The sequence below is a fragment of the Alnus glutinosa genome, chromosome 9 (assembly GCF_958979055.1).
Source record: "Alnus glutinosa chromosome 9, dhAlnGlut1.1, whole genome shotgun sequence".
In the NCBI taxonomy this organism is placed as follows: Eukaryota; Viridiplantae; Streptophyta; class Magnoliopsida; order Fagales; family Betulaceae; genus Alnus; species Alnus glutinosa.
In genome coordinates, this window is record NC_084894.1 from 11,405,938 (window position 1) to 11,423,696 (window position 17,759).

General features: G+C 33.9%; 1 protein-coding gene across 2 annotated transcripts; it reads right to left on the reverse strand.

Moving 5' to 3' along the window:
• Nucleotides 1–12,576: 12,576 nt before the first annotated feature.
• Nucleotides 12,577–15,530, reverse strand: LOC133877814 (F-box/WD-40 repeat-containing protein At5g21040). 2 transcript variants are annotated; one of them, XR_009901780.1, is made up of 3 exons: nucleotides 15,321–15,530; nucleotides 13,215–15,039; nucleotides 12,577–12,840 (listed from the first exon to the last, which is right to left on the reverse strand). XR_009901780.1 is itself a non-coding variant. In XM_062316234.1 (2 exons), the coding sequence occupies exon 2, from the start codon at nucleotides 14,960–14,962 to the stop codon at nucleotides 13,307–13,309; it is 1,656 nt and encodes a 551-aa protein (XP_062172218.1). In that variant the 5' UTR covers nucleotides 14,963–15,039; nucleotides 15,321–15,530; the 3' UTR covers nucleotides 13,091–13,306. The 2 variants fall into 2 exon arrangements, 1 of the variants encoding a protein (XP_062172218.1); XM_062316234.1 differs by lacking the exon at nucleotides 12,577–12,840 and having other exon boundaries at nucleotides 13,091–15,039.
• Nucleotides 15,531–17,759: the final 2,229 nt, after the last annotated feature.

Here is a 17,759-nt window from a genome sequence, read left to right on the forward strand (position 1 = left end):
TTTTTTTCATTCTAACTTACTAACGATTATGTGTGTAGGTGATTAACGAAAATTCGGTTGTGTTCGATGACGATGTAGTTGAGATAGATACAATGGAGGATTCTTCTGTTCATACGAATCTGATGACAACAAAAAAGGTCCAGAAGAAGCGTAGGAAGACCTCAACAGTTTGGACTCATTTCGATGAACTCCCTTCTACGGATCCTAATGACAAAAGGATATGGGCAAAATGCAAATTTTGTGATCATAAGTATATAGCTAATAGTTCACATGGAACTAGAAATCTACAGAAGCATATGAAGGTTTGTGGGGGGAAAACTGATCAAGATATTCAGCAAATGCTCATATCTGGAGATCAAGGAACTTTGTCAGTAAGTGCTTCAAAATTTTGTCCCAAAAGATATAGAGAATTGTTGGTTGGTACAATAATTAAGCATGATTTGCCTTTTTCCTATGTTGAATATGATGGTGTAAGAGAAGTGCATAGATACTTGCGTAGTGATGTACCATTAATTAGTAGAAATACTGCTAAGGCTGATTTGATTAAGATGCATATGTTGGAGAAACAAAAGGTCAAGTCTTTGTTAAATGTTTGTCCTGGGAGGATTAGTTTGACATCAGATTTGTGGAATTCTTTGAAAACTGATGGGTATATTTGCCTCACTGCTCATTTCATTGACAAGAATTGGGTATTATCTAAAAGGGTATTAAGCTTTTCATTTATGCCCCCACCACATAATGGTGCATCTTTGGCTGAAAAGATATGTAGTTTGCTAGAAGAATGGGGGATTGATAAAAAGGTTTTCTCTATAACTTTAGATAATGTTTCTGCGAATGATTTGTGTGTTGTGAACCTCAAACCAAAATTAGACATGAAGAAAGTCCTTCCTTGTGATGGTGATTTGTTTCATATGCGTTGTTGTGCCCATATCCTTAATTTGATTGTGCAAGATGGATTGAGAGAGATCACTGATACTATCCAAAAGATTCGAGATAGTGTTAAGTATTTTAGAGGATCACAAGTGAGAAAACAAAGTTTTCTTCAAGCTGTCAATCAAATGTCATTGGATAGTAACAAAGGATTAAAACAAGATGTGCCAACTAGATGGAATTCGACATATCTTATGCTTGAAAGTGCAATTCATTATAGGCGTGCTTTTGCTTATTTGGAGATGACTGATAAAAATTATACATTTTGTCCTAATGCACTTGAGTGGGAAAAGGTGATTGATATCAGTAGTTTCTTGGGATGCTTTTATCGTGCTACATGTGCATTTTCTGGTACCAAATATCCCACAGCCAATCTATACTTTCCCGTGGTAGCATTGATTTATGTGAATTTGAAGCAAGAGCTTGTGAGTGATGATGGATATAAAAGATTAATGGCAAGTCAAATGATCTCTAAATTTGAGAAATATTGGTCAGAATTCAATTTGGTGTTGGCCATTGCAGTTGTCTTGGATCCTCGTTACAAGTTGCGCCTTGTAAAGTATTATTATACAAGGATTTATGGAGCTGATTCTCAAGAGTATGAGAATGTGACAAAGACGCTAACCAAACTTTTTATGGAGTATAGTGTTCCTACAACTTCAAGCTCCACAGTTGTTCAGCTTCAAGAAGGTTCAGATTGGGAAAAGGTAAATAATATCACAAGTTTCATAAATTCTTAGTTTGTTAGTAAGTAGTAACTTAATATAAATATATATATAATCACTTACTAATTTTATGTTTATTTTATCTTTTTTTTTATGTAGGATTTTCTAGCATTTGATGGAGTCGATCCTGATGCACAAAAGACACAATTGGAACTTTATTTGGATGAACCCAAACATTTGGAGAAGAACCCCACATTTGACATCCTTTCATTTTGAAAAGGAAATGAATTTCGCTATCCTGAAGTAGCTGCCATGGCTCGTGATGTTTTGAGTATTCTCATTTCTACTGTTGCTTCAAAATCCACTTTTTGTATTGGTGAACGTGTGATTGATCAGTATAGGAGTTCACTCAAGCTTGATATTGTCGAGGCATTGGTTTGCACTAGAGATTGGTTATATGGAGAGCAAGGTAATATAAGTTTGCATTTTTAATTTTTTAATTTTCTTGTATTTTTTCATCTTATTTTAATGAAATTAATTTCTTTTATCTTTTGATATAGAACAAACTTCAATGAAGGTGGATAGCGAAGAAGATGATGTTTTGACATTAGATAGTAGCAGTTCCTGTGAGATCCCCTATTCTTTTTTTTTATTATTATTATTTTTATGTTATTGTTTGTGTTTTAGCATGTGAGGTAGAATGGTACAATCTGTTAGATTGATATTGAATTGTAGAAAGTAAATGATGTTAGTTGACATTTTAAACTTTTTCACCTCCCAACGTAATTATTCTATTTTTTTCCTTTAGGTATTGGAGCTGAATGACAAAGATGGGCATGTCAAGACTCAAGAGTGGACAATTATGATTTAGTTTTTTGTATTTGTAAATTTGTAAATTGTAATGATGATGTAGTTTTTTTTTTTTTTTTTTTTGTTATTTGATTAAACAATTAAACATATTAAGTGATTTGGTGCTAGTCTACTAGGAGATTAGGAGTAGGAGTAGGAGTTTAAAGATGATTTGGTGCTAGTCTACTAGTCACTTATTTTTTGTGGGTTTTTTGTTTCTGTCAATGTTTGGTTGCTAAAAAGATGAAGGAAGGGAAAAGAAAGCCAAATTTTGTCTTGTTAATTATTTTCCTTTTGGTTGTTTTTGGAAATACTAGGAAATACTTATCATTTGGCGCTTCGTCCTACTTCTGAGCTTATTGATGAATGGGGGGGTCTTCACAAATTTATGAACTGGCCTAGAGCATTGCTAATAGATTCCGGTGGCTTTCAAATGGTTGTTATCACCTTTTAATGTAAATTATGACAATATCTACTCTGGTTTGATAACATATGCAGTTCAAGCTCATAATTTATTTTTGCTTATGTTTTCAGGTATCATTATTGCATTTAGCCGACATCACTGAAAAAGGAGTTACATTTCAGGTATCTTTTTTATTTTTTATTTTATTTTTATTAAATTTATGATTATAGGTGAAGTTTGCAATGTGGTTCTTGTTGAAATATGATGGTTTACTAGATGAAGGTTTATTTTTGAAGCTGTTGGAGAAGAAAAGCATCTTGTCTCTTGCTATAATTTATATACCAAATCTGGTAAAATTAAAATCAAGAAGTGAGTATGTGTATTTGTATTCGTATGCGCCCATGTGCATGCATTTAGGTGCATCATATTGATTGTTTAATTTGTCATTTTAAATTTATTCTCCCTAGAGAAAACTTTCCCATTGGAAATTTCTGGAATTAGACTACTTAGTTGTTGGCTATAGCTATGTGAAGGACATGAAACATGAATTTGGCACATATTCAATCTTTTCTAATTTGAGAATATACTTTCAAAATGGCCTACTTGATTTGTGTAGCACCACTGACAATTGTAACAATTCAAAAAGAAAAAACTGATTACATTCGTCATGGATACAATAAGTTTCACTATCAGTTTTATCACTTTTATGTCCTAAAGTTTGGGAATTTTATTCTTAATAATATTCTTGAAACATTACTTTTTGAAAGAAAAAAAAAAAATAATAATATTCTTGAAACATTGCAACCATGTCTAACACATGTTGAGGCTCCCAGATATTTGTGTTGAGGCTCCCAGATATTCTTGGGTTTTTTGGAGTTTCTTTTTTTGTTTTCTGATTTTCTTTTGTTTTGGTGCCATTTTTGTTTACTCCTTGTATACTTAGGCGCGTCTTTATACTTTTTTAATGCTATTTCGTTTATTACCTATCAAAAAAACAAAAAATCTGCCTTATTCATTGAAGGCCTGTGATGATTTACTTATTTATTCCTCTACACCGACATTCCTATGTTGTTGAGCAGTACATATTTCTTGTTTTCTTTTGCAGCTGTTTGAAGTTCAACTTGACAATTCTGAAGTCCTCCTCCGTTACTCATCTGCTCTTGTTCAAGGTGCTACAAATGTTTTATGGTACGAATATTGGAAATATATGTGGATTATAAGTGGTTGATTGGCTATTATCAAGCTGATTACTGATAACGTTTGGAGTTGCAATGCAGTATTTCCAATTTCAATTGAATGTTGAGTGCCTCTTGTAAATAATGCTGATGGAAAGATTTTTAAAGTTTAGTTTCACTCTGTCCTTTGTGTTGACTTCTGAGGTTTTGGAGAAAAGGATATTTGTGTTGTCCTCAGTTATTTCAAATTGTCTGTTTTTGTTTGCTCTCCTCCATCTCTGTATTGCGCAAAGTGTTAGGTATCACTTGTTCTATGAAGATCAATTTTTTGTTTGGATGCTGAACGCAACATAACAAAAACTTGACAGTATCCCCTACTGTAAAATGTAATATTATTGCATTTTTTTTTTTTTTTTTTTTTTTTTTATGCTTTGGAAGAAAGTATTCATAGCTTCTACTCTCCATTTCCAGCATCAAGCCTTTTTTACCATCGCTGTTTCTGTATAATCATGCAGCCATGCTTTTTCTGTATAATCATGCAGCCATGCTTTTTGTAGCTTAAACTAATATTTGGTGTACTGCAGTTTGCTTATTCTTGATCCTCTCTGCAGTCTGCCCTGTAACCCATGATTTCTCTGAACCCCCTCCCTGCCTGATAAGTGATAATCTCCCTCGAAAATCAAAAGGACAGCAGTAAATTCATTTTTATACTGTTACCTTTATTGTAGTTTCATGAATGGTTTATAAGATTTCTTCTGTATTTAATTTTCATTGCAGTTGAGAATTAGGGTGCCGACAATTTGACAAATGGGTTTTAAAACTTTTCTCGAGGGCCCTGAATTTTTATTTATTATTGTTGTCATTGTTGTTTTTTATTGCTGTTATTATCGAGTCTCTTCTTCTTCTTTTGGAGTAATCATGTGACAATATTCTTTGTTTGTGCTTGGCAATCCCTTGTTTAGATTAATGGTAAGTAGGACTTTAATACGTTGCTGTAATGATCATTGTATGGTTATTTGCAGGATTGACATCCAAGGCTCCAAGCAAATACTAGGCGTTTTCAATCACTCTTTTGTGTAAGAGCCCTTCCACGGATGAAATTTTACATTCCAACATCTATTGGCTGAACAATGTCATGATTTTCTTTTATTCTTCCCTTAATTTTTTTCCTCTGAATTCAGTACCTCCTTGAGGAAGTTGCACTGGAGCCCACACGGTTAAACTAATCACAAGACTCACAACTGCTGCTTGCCTTCTTCTTCTTCTTTTCGGTTGAAATGCAAAAGCTACAGATTTTAGTTTATTTTTTTTACCCTGCCAATTTCTGACTTTTGTGATTTTAGCAGCTGATTTTAATTTATTTATTAATAAAATTCCCGCTCCCCCCCCCCCCCCCCCCACAAAAAAAAAAGTAATTACAAAAATGTTTTTTTTTTTTTAAAAAAAAACTTTTAAGCTAAACGGGTCAAACGGGTCGTGTCGGGTCTGTTGACCCGATTCGACCCATTATGGTAAACGGGTCTCACGGGTCGTGTTGGGTGACCCGTGAAATTATCGTGTCGTGTCGTGTCTGGATCCCCGACCCGTTAACATAAACGGGTCGTGTCTGGGTCTAGGCTAAACGGGTCACGGGTCTTAACGGCTCGTAAACGGGTCGTGTCGGGTGACCCGTTTTGCCAACCCTACTTTTGGTTTGATAAACTTCAAAGATATATGTTGAGAAAGAAGGGTAGATGGTACCTTATATGCGCTTTGATATGCGTAAATGATGAAAAAGAAAGATAAAAAGGAGGTGAAATGTGCTTGATATACGTGTATTTTGTGTTAAATTTGTGGGAATGTTTAAACTTGAAGAGACAGGTTTCTAGTGAATGTTTGACGAAGCACTACGCGTTTTTTTTTTTTTAATAGATCAGTGAACATTTAAAATTGAATAGACAGTGTGATTGATAATTGTGCACAACAATGCACGCTTGCACCGTGATTGATCACTCACTTCTTCTTCTTTTTTAATCGATCATTGCACAGTGATGGATCGATTTAAAATTTTTTTAATAGATAGTTCAGTGAACAGTGATCGCACAATTTTTTTTTTTGAAAATTAATAGTGACTGTTGATGGGTCACTGCGCAGAGAGTGATCGATCACTGTTTATATTTTTTAATTGATCAGATCATGAAATAATTTTTTTTAATAGATCATTGTTCACTGAACACTGAACATGGTCCACATGGATTAAATTTTTTAATCGATCATGAATTAAATTTTTTTAATCAATCATGAATTAATTTTTTTTATTAGATCACTGTTCAGTGACCAATCCTTCTTGGTAATTTGTTTATAAAATCGCACTTTTAAATTAATATTATCGAAACACTCAATTGATAGAAAAAACACTTTTTAATCAATATTACCAAATGCTAAGCGTAAATTTAAAAATTATTTTTTTATAAACTGCTTTTTGAAATCGCACATTTTAAATATCACACTTATTAAGATCGAAATCTCAAACAGACCCTTGTATAATTTATTGATATTTCATTATTTTTAGGTACCCCTGAAGAGAAACAGGTACTTGAAAATAATGAAATCTCAATAAATTATGTAAGTATAGGAGAAATATTGAGATATCTACCTATTATATATATTAAAAAGAAATATATAACAAAAGACTATACTACTATCAAATTTATAAAAAAGACTATACTACATTCAAGTCCATAACAAAAAATCCAATTCAAAACAAAATAGAACCTCGCTTCTTTGGTCTTGGCAACCCCCTTCTTCTTCATTTCTGATCACAAGTCACCATTTTCGAATTCAGATAATAAGTGGATTGTCACAGAAAGCAAATAAAAGTTTAAATAATAATAATAATAAAATGTAAATTAATCATACAAACTACTTGTAATGGCTCTAAGTATGTTCCTGATAGGAGTGTAAACAAGCCAAACTGAGTTGGGTTATTTAATTTAACGATTGAAGTTAAAAATTAAAAAAATAAAGAAATTTAACAAATTTTATTAATGACTATTTGACCAAATTTTATACAAGTATTTAAAAAATTTATCCAAGTACAAAAAAAGAAAAAGAAAAAAAGAGTTAGTTTAATTTTATTAATGATAATTTCTTCAAAAATAATTACAAATAAAATTTAAATAAATTTGCATCTTGGAGTAATGAAGTGGTTGGAGAAGAAAGTTGAAACAACTCAGAGCAAAGACTCAAAGAGATGTTAATGACTAATGAGTATACCTGTATCATATGGCTGTATGCGAATGAAAGTGAGAAGTCAAGAGACATACAATTGTAAAAGCTACACATATTCAAATGTAAACTCGGTGAGCGTGAATGAGCAAAACAAGAAATGTTAAAAATTTGTCCTCCATGCGCGTCTATGGTAAAATCTAATCCAAGCTAGCAAATTCGTAATCTTGGCCATTGATTAAAATTTGGCATTCTATCATTTAATTACGATCGTTGGATTAGTTGAGCATATGTTACGGGGAAACCATAATGAGGGAGATCAGCTATTGAAGGAAGTTTCTGCAACGACGTTCATAAATTTGGCTAAAAAGGCACAGGAGTTTCGTGATTGTCCTATTAAGCAGAAAGTCAACAATCTAAAGCCAGCTGAGATCCCAAATGCAGAAGTTTCTGGAGGGGGTAAAAAAGGAATATTACCAAGTAAGTATGTGGGGGCGGTGGCAGTTAATGGATTGCAAGTGCGAGGTCGATCTCACAGGGAATTGTGTTTTTGAAAACAAAATTTATGTCTAAACTAATTAAATTTTAGCCTAGTTCCAAAAAAATTGAGAGATTGTTTGTGAATAAAAGAAACATAAATTAAATAAAGGAAAATAAAACAAAAGAAAATGTACTAAGGCCTCGTTTGGTTTGCAGAATGGGTATTTCATTAGGAAAATGAATATTTATTACTGGGAATGAGGAAAAGTGGAATGGAATAATTATTCCAATTCTTTAGTTTGGTGACAACACATATACCACAATTGAAAGTGACCCAAAATTACTAAAAAAACCCACATAATTTCTTATTTTTCGAAAAAAAAAAAACTCAAATCTTAAAAATGTATATATTAGACCTTAAATCTATTGGTGATAGATCTGATCTAAATTCTTTGTTTTTTTTTTTTTTTTTTTTTAAATGTTGTCTATTCTCTTAGGAATAGCTATTCCAAGGAATAGGTCCCGACTAAATAAAAGAATAGCTATTCCAATAGAATAGTCATTCCATTCCAAAGACTTATTCCGCGAACCAAACCAGACCTAAGGTTTTGAACTCCATGCTTACCAAATCATAACAACATACTCCATGTTCATCAATATTAATCCAAGTTCTCACAATTAAAATCTAAGGTATGTTTTACTATGCTTCAAATATTTAATCAAAATCATCCCATGTATCCATTCTTTACAAAATTCACAAAAGAAATCCAATTTAAATCAAATCATTAAGTGTATCCGTAAATCACAACAAGATATCCAATTTAAATCAAAACATCAATTGTATCCGTAGAATAAATCACAAGAGGAATCAAATTGTTTTATAAATAAAAACCTAGTAATCAATTATGTGAAATTATCTCAAATCATCAAATGTATCATTAAATCACAAAAGATATCCAAGAATCATTCCATACATCAAAAAGAAGTAAAACATTGGAAAAATTAAACCAAATAAAATTGGATAATAAAGATTTACATGGAAGTATTGTTGTTTTTCATTGATGAGGCTTCATCCTCAACCTTAGTTGAGAAATTAGCTACACATGATTATGAAAAATAAAACCTACACCTAAAGAAAAACTAAACTAAAAAGAGAGTATTTATGGTTTCTAGCTTCCCCTCATCTTTTTCTTAAGGATTAGTAGTCTATTCATAGGGTGTAAACAAACCCTAGAAACCCTAGAGATCCCATAAAAATCGTACTTCAATCTCCTAGTCAAATTAGGAAGCAATCCTAGTACAAATAGGAATAGGATTCGTCCAGATTTGCGTTCTTATAATACGTGACACTTTTGTCATAGCAGAAGTCCGAAATAGGAAAATTCTGTTTCACAATGATTTGTATTATTTTAAGTAAGCTTTCCAACACCGCTAGTTTCACCTTTAACCGATACTTGAGAAAAAAGTTATGCTCAAAGAATAATGATTCAATGCCACCCAAATATATAACTTTTTACCACCTTGCTTATGTGGCAAGGTGGTCCCCCACTACTTTTTGATTTTTTTTATTTTTTAAAAATAAATTAAGGTGGAGGACCACCTTGCCACATAGACAAGGTGGTGAAAAGTTGTATATTTAGGTGGTAGTGAATCATTACTCATGCTCAAAATACTATGACATATACAGAATCTGAAATTTAATCTAATCCGATTTTGATTCCAATTAGAGAAATTCTGATTTAATCATTTCATTGATTTGGTTAAACGTAATCACATTATCTAGGTCTTCTCAAAGTTTGTTTTCTTCCAAGCTTTGCATTTTTCACCTTAAAGTTGCCGTTTTTCTTTAATAACCTACAAAACACTAAAAACACAAATCTAACACAAAACATTAGATTAAAACACAGCTAAAGAATTAACTTATGTAAATTAAGGGGTTTAAATATGTAATATTTTGCACTCATCAGCCACAATTTTCTACGAAGTGATGATGGACGTTCTGAATAAATCCTAGGAAATAACCACAATGATCAACATCACTCATTGGAAGAGATTGTATGGTTTGTTCCATAGTAGTATGCAATCAGGAGTCGGGATATAATTTCGCTTTCCAGTCCCTTAACATATAAGCAGATTTGTCCAACCCAACATGCAATTGAAAATACCTACGTTTTCTGTTACGGAATTCTATGATTAGGTGGATGTATCTTATTTTATCCACATCGTTGAAGGTTGCAAGGTGATATAACAAAAACAAAGCTATGATCTTTTATTGTCTGCAAATCACCTTGACTCAAACCGAGTAAGAAGACATTGGAAAGAAATAATTGAATATCTATCGGAAAACATTTCATCGTATTGTCTTCAACCCTCCACATCTACGGCTCATTGAATAACAACATACCCACAAATGATCGAAACTGAAAGCTGTCGTTTTGGATACATGTACAAAGTATTGACTCGTTCTTTGGACATTTCATAGGATATGGCAATGTGATATACATTTATGGAGGATCTATGAACACCCAATCCTTCAGCTCCCCACAGTAATATCCTGCGTGGTGAAGTTTGTATAGGTGGTTAGCTATGTTTCGCATAACTTTTTTGCCCTTCTCGCCCAAACCAAGAATATTTCATCTTCATCGAATTCCCATATATTTAATGCTGCTCTTCTTGCTTCACCATTTTGCCGAGTTCAAAGAGAAATTTGGCAAAGCTCTATACAAATATATATTTTTTTTTAATAAAAAAATTCAAGTTATAATAATAATAATAATAATAAATCATTTGATTCATTAAAGAAAAAAATAATAATAAGCAAGAAAAGAAAAGCAAGAAAAAATGTACCATCGATTGAGGGAGGCGCCGAACCTCTTTGGGCAAATTGAGGGTTGGTGGCTGAAAACTAAGCTGAAATTTTAGTTGGAATATTAGGCAAAATGAGGCAATCGTTATACATCTTGAGAGCAGATTTTGCAAGTGAGGTAAGGAGAGAGGGGCTGGGTCCTTTATAAAGACGTTTAAACATTACGAGATTTTGAGAGCTGAGAGAAGGAGAGGGGATGAGTTCTTAGAAAGAGATTTAACAAACACTATGAGAGAAAATGACATTTAATCCATTTTGCTAATAGGCGTCAGAGACATGTTGTCTACAAATAGAGAGGAGTGGTTTTTAATATTAGAGGGGTAAAATTGTTCAAAAAAAAAAAAAAGAGAAAAGAAGAAGAAGAAAGTAAATAACAATTTTGTCATTCTAAAAGTAAAGAAAATTAAGAAAGCATTAACCCCCACTAACCCTTGACCAGGTACTTTTAATAAGAAGAGCATTAACCCCCCACTAAGAGCACTCATAGTGGGTTATGTCAAACTCACTTTTAGCTAGAATAAATAACAAAAGTTATAAAAAGGCACACCATCAACTTATGTATTCAAACGCTAAACTAGAGTTTTGATAGATTGGTGAACAGTACAACTCCACATGTGGAGTTGCATTGGTCACCAATGCATCCTTATTTTATTGTTTCTCATGGACGACAAAAAGGCTAAAAAGGCGTCTCTCTCTGTCTCCCGCACTCTTTAAGCTACCAGATATAGGTAGGTACCACTCTACTAAAGGTTAATGAACTCTCGATAAATGTCTGCTGTGTTCTGGTTCAGTGGACCTCTTGCTCTTGCGGTTGTCGCCATCGGCCAGAGCAGGATCGTTCTCATCCATGTCACGCTTCCTGTATCTCCTCTTAATTCGAGTTTCGATCGTCGTTTTCCTCCACCGTCTTCTCCAAGTACTCGTAAACGTCGAATTCCATGGGTTTCTCCTAATCAAAACCCTAGATTCGCAAAGTTTGTGAGGTGGTAAAACAGTGCGAATTTGTGTATTGATCGGCATACTCTAGTACAGAAAATGGTTATCTAAACTAACAAAAGTGGGTTTTCGTTAGTGAAAGCTCTAACCCTTTGAAATGACAATACCCCAGCTACTTCCCTCAAGAGACTTGCTATTTGGTGGAACGGTAGATTTTTAAAATGGGTAACTCCTATTTCTTCGCAAATTTGTTTAATATATATTCTATAATTTCTACATCTGAAATTTCATTCTGCATGCTGACATTCTTTTTGAACAAAAGCTCTCACTCTGTGAATAATCTGCTGCGATATGATGCTTGCGAGCGCAAGACTTCCATGTTTGGGGTGTTTATGTATATGAACACTTTGTTTTTCGCAAATTGGGTGCGAGTGTCCCCTTAATAATTACTAATATATATTTTTTTTAAAATAGTGGTTATGGATCCATTAAAGACCATCGGGAAAGAAACTTAGATTATTTGTGTTTATGCTTAGGTTAAGGATCCATCAGACCCCTCTTGCAGGCAATCAGGTATTTCAGTATGTTTTTCTTAATTTCTAGAAAAAAAAATTATAGGAATAATTTTATTCTATTGAAAAAATTTATGATCCTTTTTATCTTTTTTGGTTGGCCTTAAAACATTGACAATTTTTTTAATAATTTATAGGATATTGTCTCATTTAAAAATTAAAAATATTGTTAATTAGATGGGAGGTTGAACGTTCTGTAGGCCTTTTCCCTCCATATTATTATTACCAACCGCTCAAAATTTGTTCACAAAATACTAGTTCCGTCTCTGCTTATACTTATACCTCGAAATTATTTGAACCCGACACGCGAATACTTACGAATTGTCACCCCTAGTCATTAGACTGGGATTTTGATTATATATATATATATACATACTTAATCCATTGGAAAAATGTAGCAATATACTATCCTTTCTACTCTAGATTTACCATCTGATTCACCAAAATGCGAGCAAATTCTTGACTGCTAAATTTGAGCATCACGCAAGAGGAGTTGCAGAGGAAGAGAGAAGTCACTACATTGGAGTCCGCAAGGTCGTCCTGACGTGACGAGATAGTGAGCCACCGAAAGCCTCGTCAGCAAGCACTTCAATAAGCGGGTCGTCATGCGACTTGAAGAAGAGACATACAGAGAATGTCGTCAGCTACGCGTCCTGATGCGATGCGTTAAAGAAGAGTTCCGGGATCCCATGAGAGGGCCGCCAGCCAACATATTACATAGTCAACACGAATATCAAAGCTGAATGCAAACTTCAGGCTGTCACATGCACCCACACTAACACCACTTTATGTATTGACGTATTTCGCAAAAATTCCATGACTGTCAAAACACAATACAAACTTTGGGCCAAATATTGGACGAATGTAAAGCAGAGTGGAGATCTTGGGTCACACATTCACACATGCATGACATAGTTTTAAAAGGTCCAAGGACTGTCAAACAGAACGAAACCATTGGCCGCATATTGGACTCACACACAAACAGAGACAAGCATGCACACAGAGAAGAATGGAAACTATGATTTTAGTAAAGCAACCAACATAATACAAGGCATCCAAGATCAGCTACTAAATGAACCATGTGGTTATAATCCAAATATGTAGCGAAAAAACTACAATGAGTCAGCTGACCTGCTTGGACCATCAATTGAAAACTACATCGATATTAGATACCCAAAGAGTAAAAGGGCAGTGGTGCCTAGAAGCAAACAATGTCAGTGCTTCTATGCCTTCAGCTTGCTGCTCATCCCACGCTTATTGTGCCAAACAACACTCCTGTCACCATTAATTGGGTTCTTCTTGGCTGCAACTGAACATTGATCAGTCCAACCACCTTTACTGTTCATCTCTATTTGGAGCCTGCGCCGCCTCATCCTGTTCTCCAACCGTATTCCTCTTAAAGCACGAATCCTCTGCTCAATTTCCAATGCTTGCGAGAAGTTCCACATCCTAACAGTACCGTCCTCCCCTCCACATACTATACGATCAGCCCCAATGTCAACTGAGAACAGATTCTTCCCATGCACATGTAACATCCTCTGTGGGGGCTCCACACTATTCCGGCTCACATGCTTAGCCCTTGAAACACGCGTCCCTGAAGCACTTCTGTTAGTCTTTAGCAGCTTTCTTACATCAATTAGTGACAGCTTCCCATCACTAGAAGCTGAAACAAGCCATGGAAACTCAAATGCAAGGGAATGCACAGGACCTGAGTGGGGAATCCATGTAGCAACCTTAAAAACAGCAGTCTCAGCGCAATGACTTGCAATCTCAAACATGTGTATTGCACCATCTTCTCCACCAGTGAAAAGAAAATTCCCAGTGTGGCTTCTCGCCAGAGCGTAAGAATGACCAACATGAGCATTACGAATAATGGTCATCAAATTCCCACTGCTGGAATCCCAAACATAAATATCCGAACCTGATGTGCTAGCAACTGTAGTATCATGAGGAACAAGTCCCCATACCCAATCACTATGCCTCAAAACCTTCAAGCACTTCAATGAAAAACGATCCCATATGCGAACAGTCATGTCCCATGAACCACTATACATCCTCGTAAGATCCAAAGCAAGAGAGGTTATAGGTCCCTCATGTTCCCATAGTCGGAACTCTGTGTTCTGGCTCTGAGAACCCCTGAGGTCAAACAAGTATTGAAGCCCCTCCACTGCCCTCCAACCATGGATAAATCCGTCGGTAACACCAGCAACCAATAGTTTCGTATCCGCTGCAACTGCGCGGACAGTGCAGCCAAGTGGTGGTGACGACGCAATCGACAAACCTGCTTCCATGTTCCACATTCGGACAACCGAGTCATACCCTGAAGTGAATATGAGCTTTGCAGAGGCCAGAAGGAAAACAGTGCGAACTGCTTCAGTGTGGCCATACATAGCATCCAGGCTATAACGTCCCATAAAAGTCTTACTCCCAAACTCCCTCTCCACAAATAAATCCTTCCATGACTTCTCATCTGAATACTCTGAACCCAGAGGTGTTGGAACTGTTGGAAGACCCCACCTCTCACAATAGAATTTCTTCCAGACATGGTGGTCAGACGCAATCCTACGGAGACTTGCCGAGACACATGAGACTATACCAAGCTCTTTCGGATCAAGGCTGTTAAGGATTTCAGATATCAATGCGGGAGGAAGGTCGGTAAATGAGGGACGAAAAATGGGCAAAACATCATTACCCAAAAAGTGTTTCGAATTGGCAGAGGTTATAATGCCTTTCTTGGATGTGAGATCTAAAATTGTTGTTGTTTTGGTTTTCTCTTCGGAATTGAACTGATTAAACTCAATTTGTTCTTCACAAGAATTTTCTACACAATCCACTAGCTTCTTAGAAACCTCCGTACCCTTTTGGCATTCAAATGCCATAAAATAAATCTGACCCCCGAAAATCCTGAATTCAAGGGTTGAAAACTCTGAAATAATTCCAACCCAAAAATCTTAATCTGAAAAAGAATGGAGGAAAAGAAACCCTAGAAGTCAATAACAACTCAATTACTGAAAACGAAACAACGTAAAAAGAAACCCTAGAAGTCAACCCTATATATTTGGAAAATTGAACTAAACAAAAAGACAATATCGAAGATCTGAGATAGTTAAGAACCAAAAAAAAAAAAAAAAAAATTAAAATGACAAATTATCAAATTCAAAGACCCAGGAGAATTAATAAGTGAAAGAAATAAACTATAAAAATTAGACATAAAATTCTGAAATCAGCGAAAGGTACCTCGGAGACTATAAAAATTAGCCTTCAAAGATTGATAGATGAATCGGAGAGTTATGCTTTGCGTCAGGGATTTTTCGGGGACAAGTAGAGAATACGAAAATGGAGAAGAATCCTCCGTTCGGGAAGAAAGTCTTTTTCTTGTCCAAGAGCTGGGTTTGGGAGGGCCGATCAATCTAGGTTTCGGTGGACGTCATAAAATGGTTAGGACCGTAGGATTATAATTTTATAATGAAAGAAATTCAATTATAGCCCTATCTTTTATCCCTTTTGTACTCAAATTAAAAAAAAAATGTTAATTTAAAGTATTTATTTTTAATTTTAATCATTTGAAAGAAATTTCTTTTAAATTATGTCAGAATTTTAGAAATATTTCTCTCTTTTTTTTTTTATTTTTATAAGTAATAAAATACAAAAATTTCAAAGATTTTAGTATTGGTTAGAATTTAATAAAATTGAATCTTTGAAGTTTTTCTAAAAAAATTTTAAAAACAAAACACAGGAGTTTTAAAAATTTTGATAAAATTTAAAAGAAATTCCTAATGAAGGGTTTAGATTAAAAAAAAAAATTGAAAAAAAAATATTTTAAATTGACATATTTTAAAGTTTAGATACCTTGTTTTAAAAATTATGAAAAATCAAAATTATAAGTAAAGTTTTTATTTTTATTTTTTAAACTTTAATGAAAATTAATTGTGATTCGTTGGATCTTGGGCCTTGTACGGGGCTTCGCCTGGGTGGTGAAGCAAGAAGGCGACATGTGTATCCACATCTCGTGCCTTATAAAATTGGACAACTTTTTTCTTTTTCTTTTCTTTTTCGTTTTGGCTAAGACTTAAAAAGCTTGTTTGATAATTGATATTGCTTGAAAAATAAAGTTTTTGTATATATAAAAAAGGGATTTATTTTCAAACTCGCCTAAAACGCGATTTTGAATTTTTTTTTTTTTTTTTTTTTTTTTTTAAGAGCAAGATAGTTAGGAAAGTAAATTTTAAATTTTTTTTTTATCAAACATATTTATTTGTCTTGGCACAATTTTTTATGTATTAAAAATAGTTTTTAAGGCTCTTTAACATGGATCCAGCTTTAGTGTTGTAATTTAATCTGCTGTTAAAAAATTAAGGTCTCATTTTGTTCATAGAATAGACCTATAAATAATCATTCTTTTATTTGGTAAGGGTCTATTTTTTAGAATAGTTATTTTTATTGGCATACCTATTCCCTTACGAAAGAAAATTTTTCAAAAAAAAAAACTCATATTATTTTCTGTTTTCTCTTAAACTTAAAACAAAAAAAAGAAAAAACAGAATAGAGTAGAAACTTACGTATTTAGTGGCTAGTCGACCACCTATTAGGGTGGCCTGGGTCACCATCGATGGGCCACGGCCACTCCTGTTGAATTTGGAGATGGCTAGGCTACCCATAGAAGAGCCAAAGATGGTCGCAGCCACCCACCAGTTCCACGTTTTTTTAAAAATAAAACATAAAAAATTGATTTTTTTTTTTAAAATAAAAGATATTACAAGGAATTTACTTTTTAGTAATTTTGCATCGATTCCAATTCAAGTATATGTGTTGTAACCAAATTAATGTGTAGAAATAACTATTCCATTTCACAATATTTTATTTTCAATAAAAAATATTCTCTTCCCCCAACAAAATTATCATTCTACAAACCAAACGGCTAAAAACCCAAATTTAACTTGAGTCAAACCGTAATATATGAAGCAAACATCACGCCTTTTAAGGATAAGGAAAGTACTCAGGAAAAGAAAGAGAACAAAAGAAAAAGCTCTCTCTCATGCATACGCACTTTTTCTCACACTCTCTCTCTAACCTGACATGATCTCGGGAGCTCTCCTCACTCTGTTTTCCAACTATGCCTCTTTCTTTCTTCCATATGATTTCAACATGTTGGAGAAAGAAAACACTTATGTCCATCATTGTTATGAAGTCACGTACGTTTGCATGCAGTCTTCTAGTTAGAGTACAAAACCGTAGTGATCGATAAGTTATAGTCTTTCAATTGTTTTGGTCAAATAGTTTGAGTAGGGCATTAACATGCATATTAGTTGTCTTTCAATTGATGTTGTTATTTTACATAGAGTAGGAGAAGAGTTCTAGAGTTCTGTAAATCAATATACATCCAAGTATCTAGAGACTTATCTCCAAAGCTTTGTCGTCCTCGTAGGAGACGTTATCACCAAGTCTGTAAGTGATATTCTCCAAGTCGTATAGTTTTCTTATTTAAAGAGTTGAATGTAATAATAAAAGGCATACAAAAATTAATTACAAACTTTGTGTTTGAAAAGGTTTAGGTTTCCTCAAAATCTAAAAAGTTTAGATTCCCTTTAAATTTAAGGTCTAAGTTCTCTCAGAACCTAACAATTTATCAAAATAGGTAGAAAGAAAAATCTAAATCCAGCTTTTTTTCATGTTGAA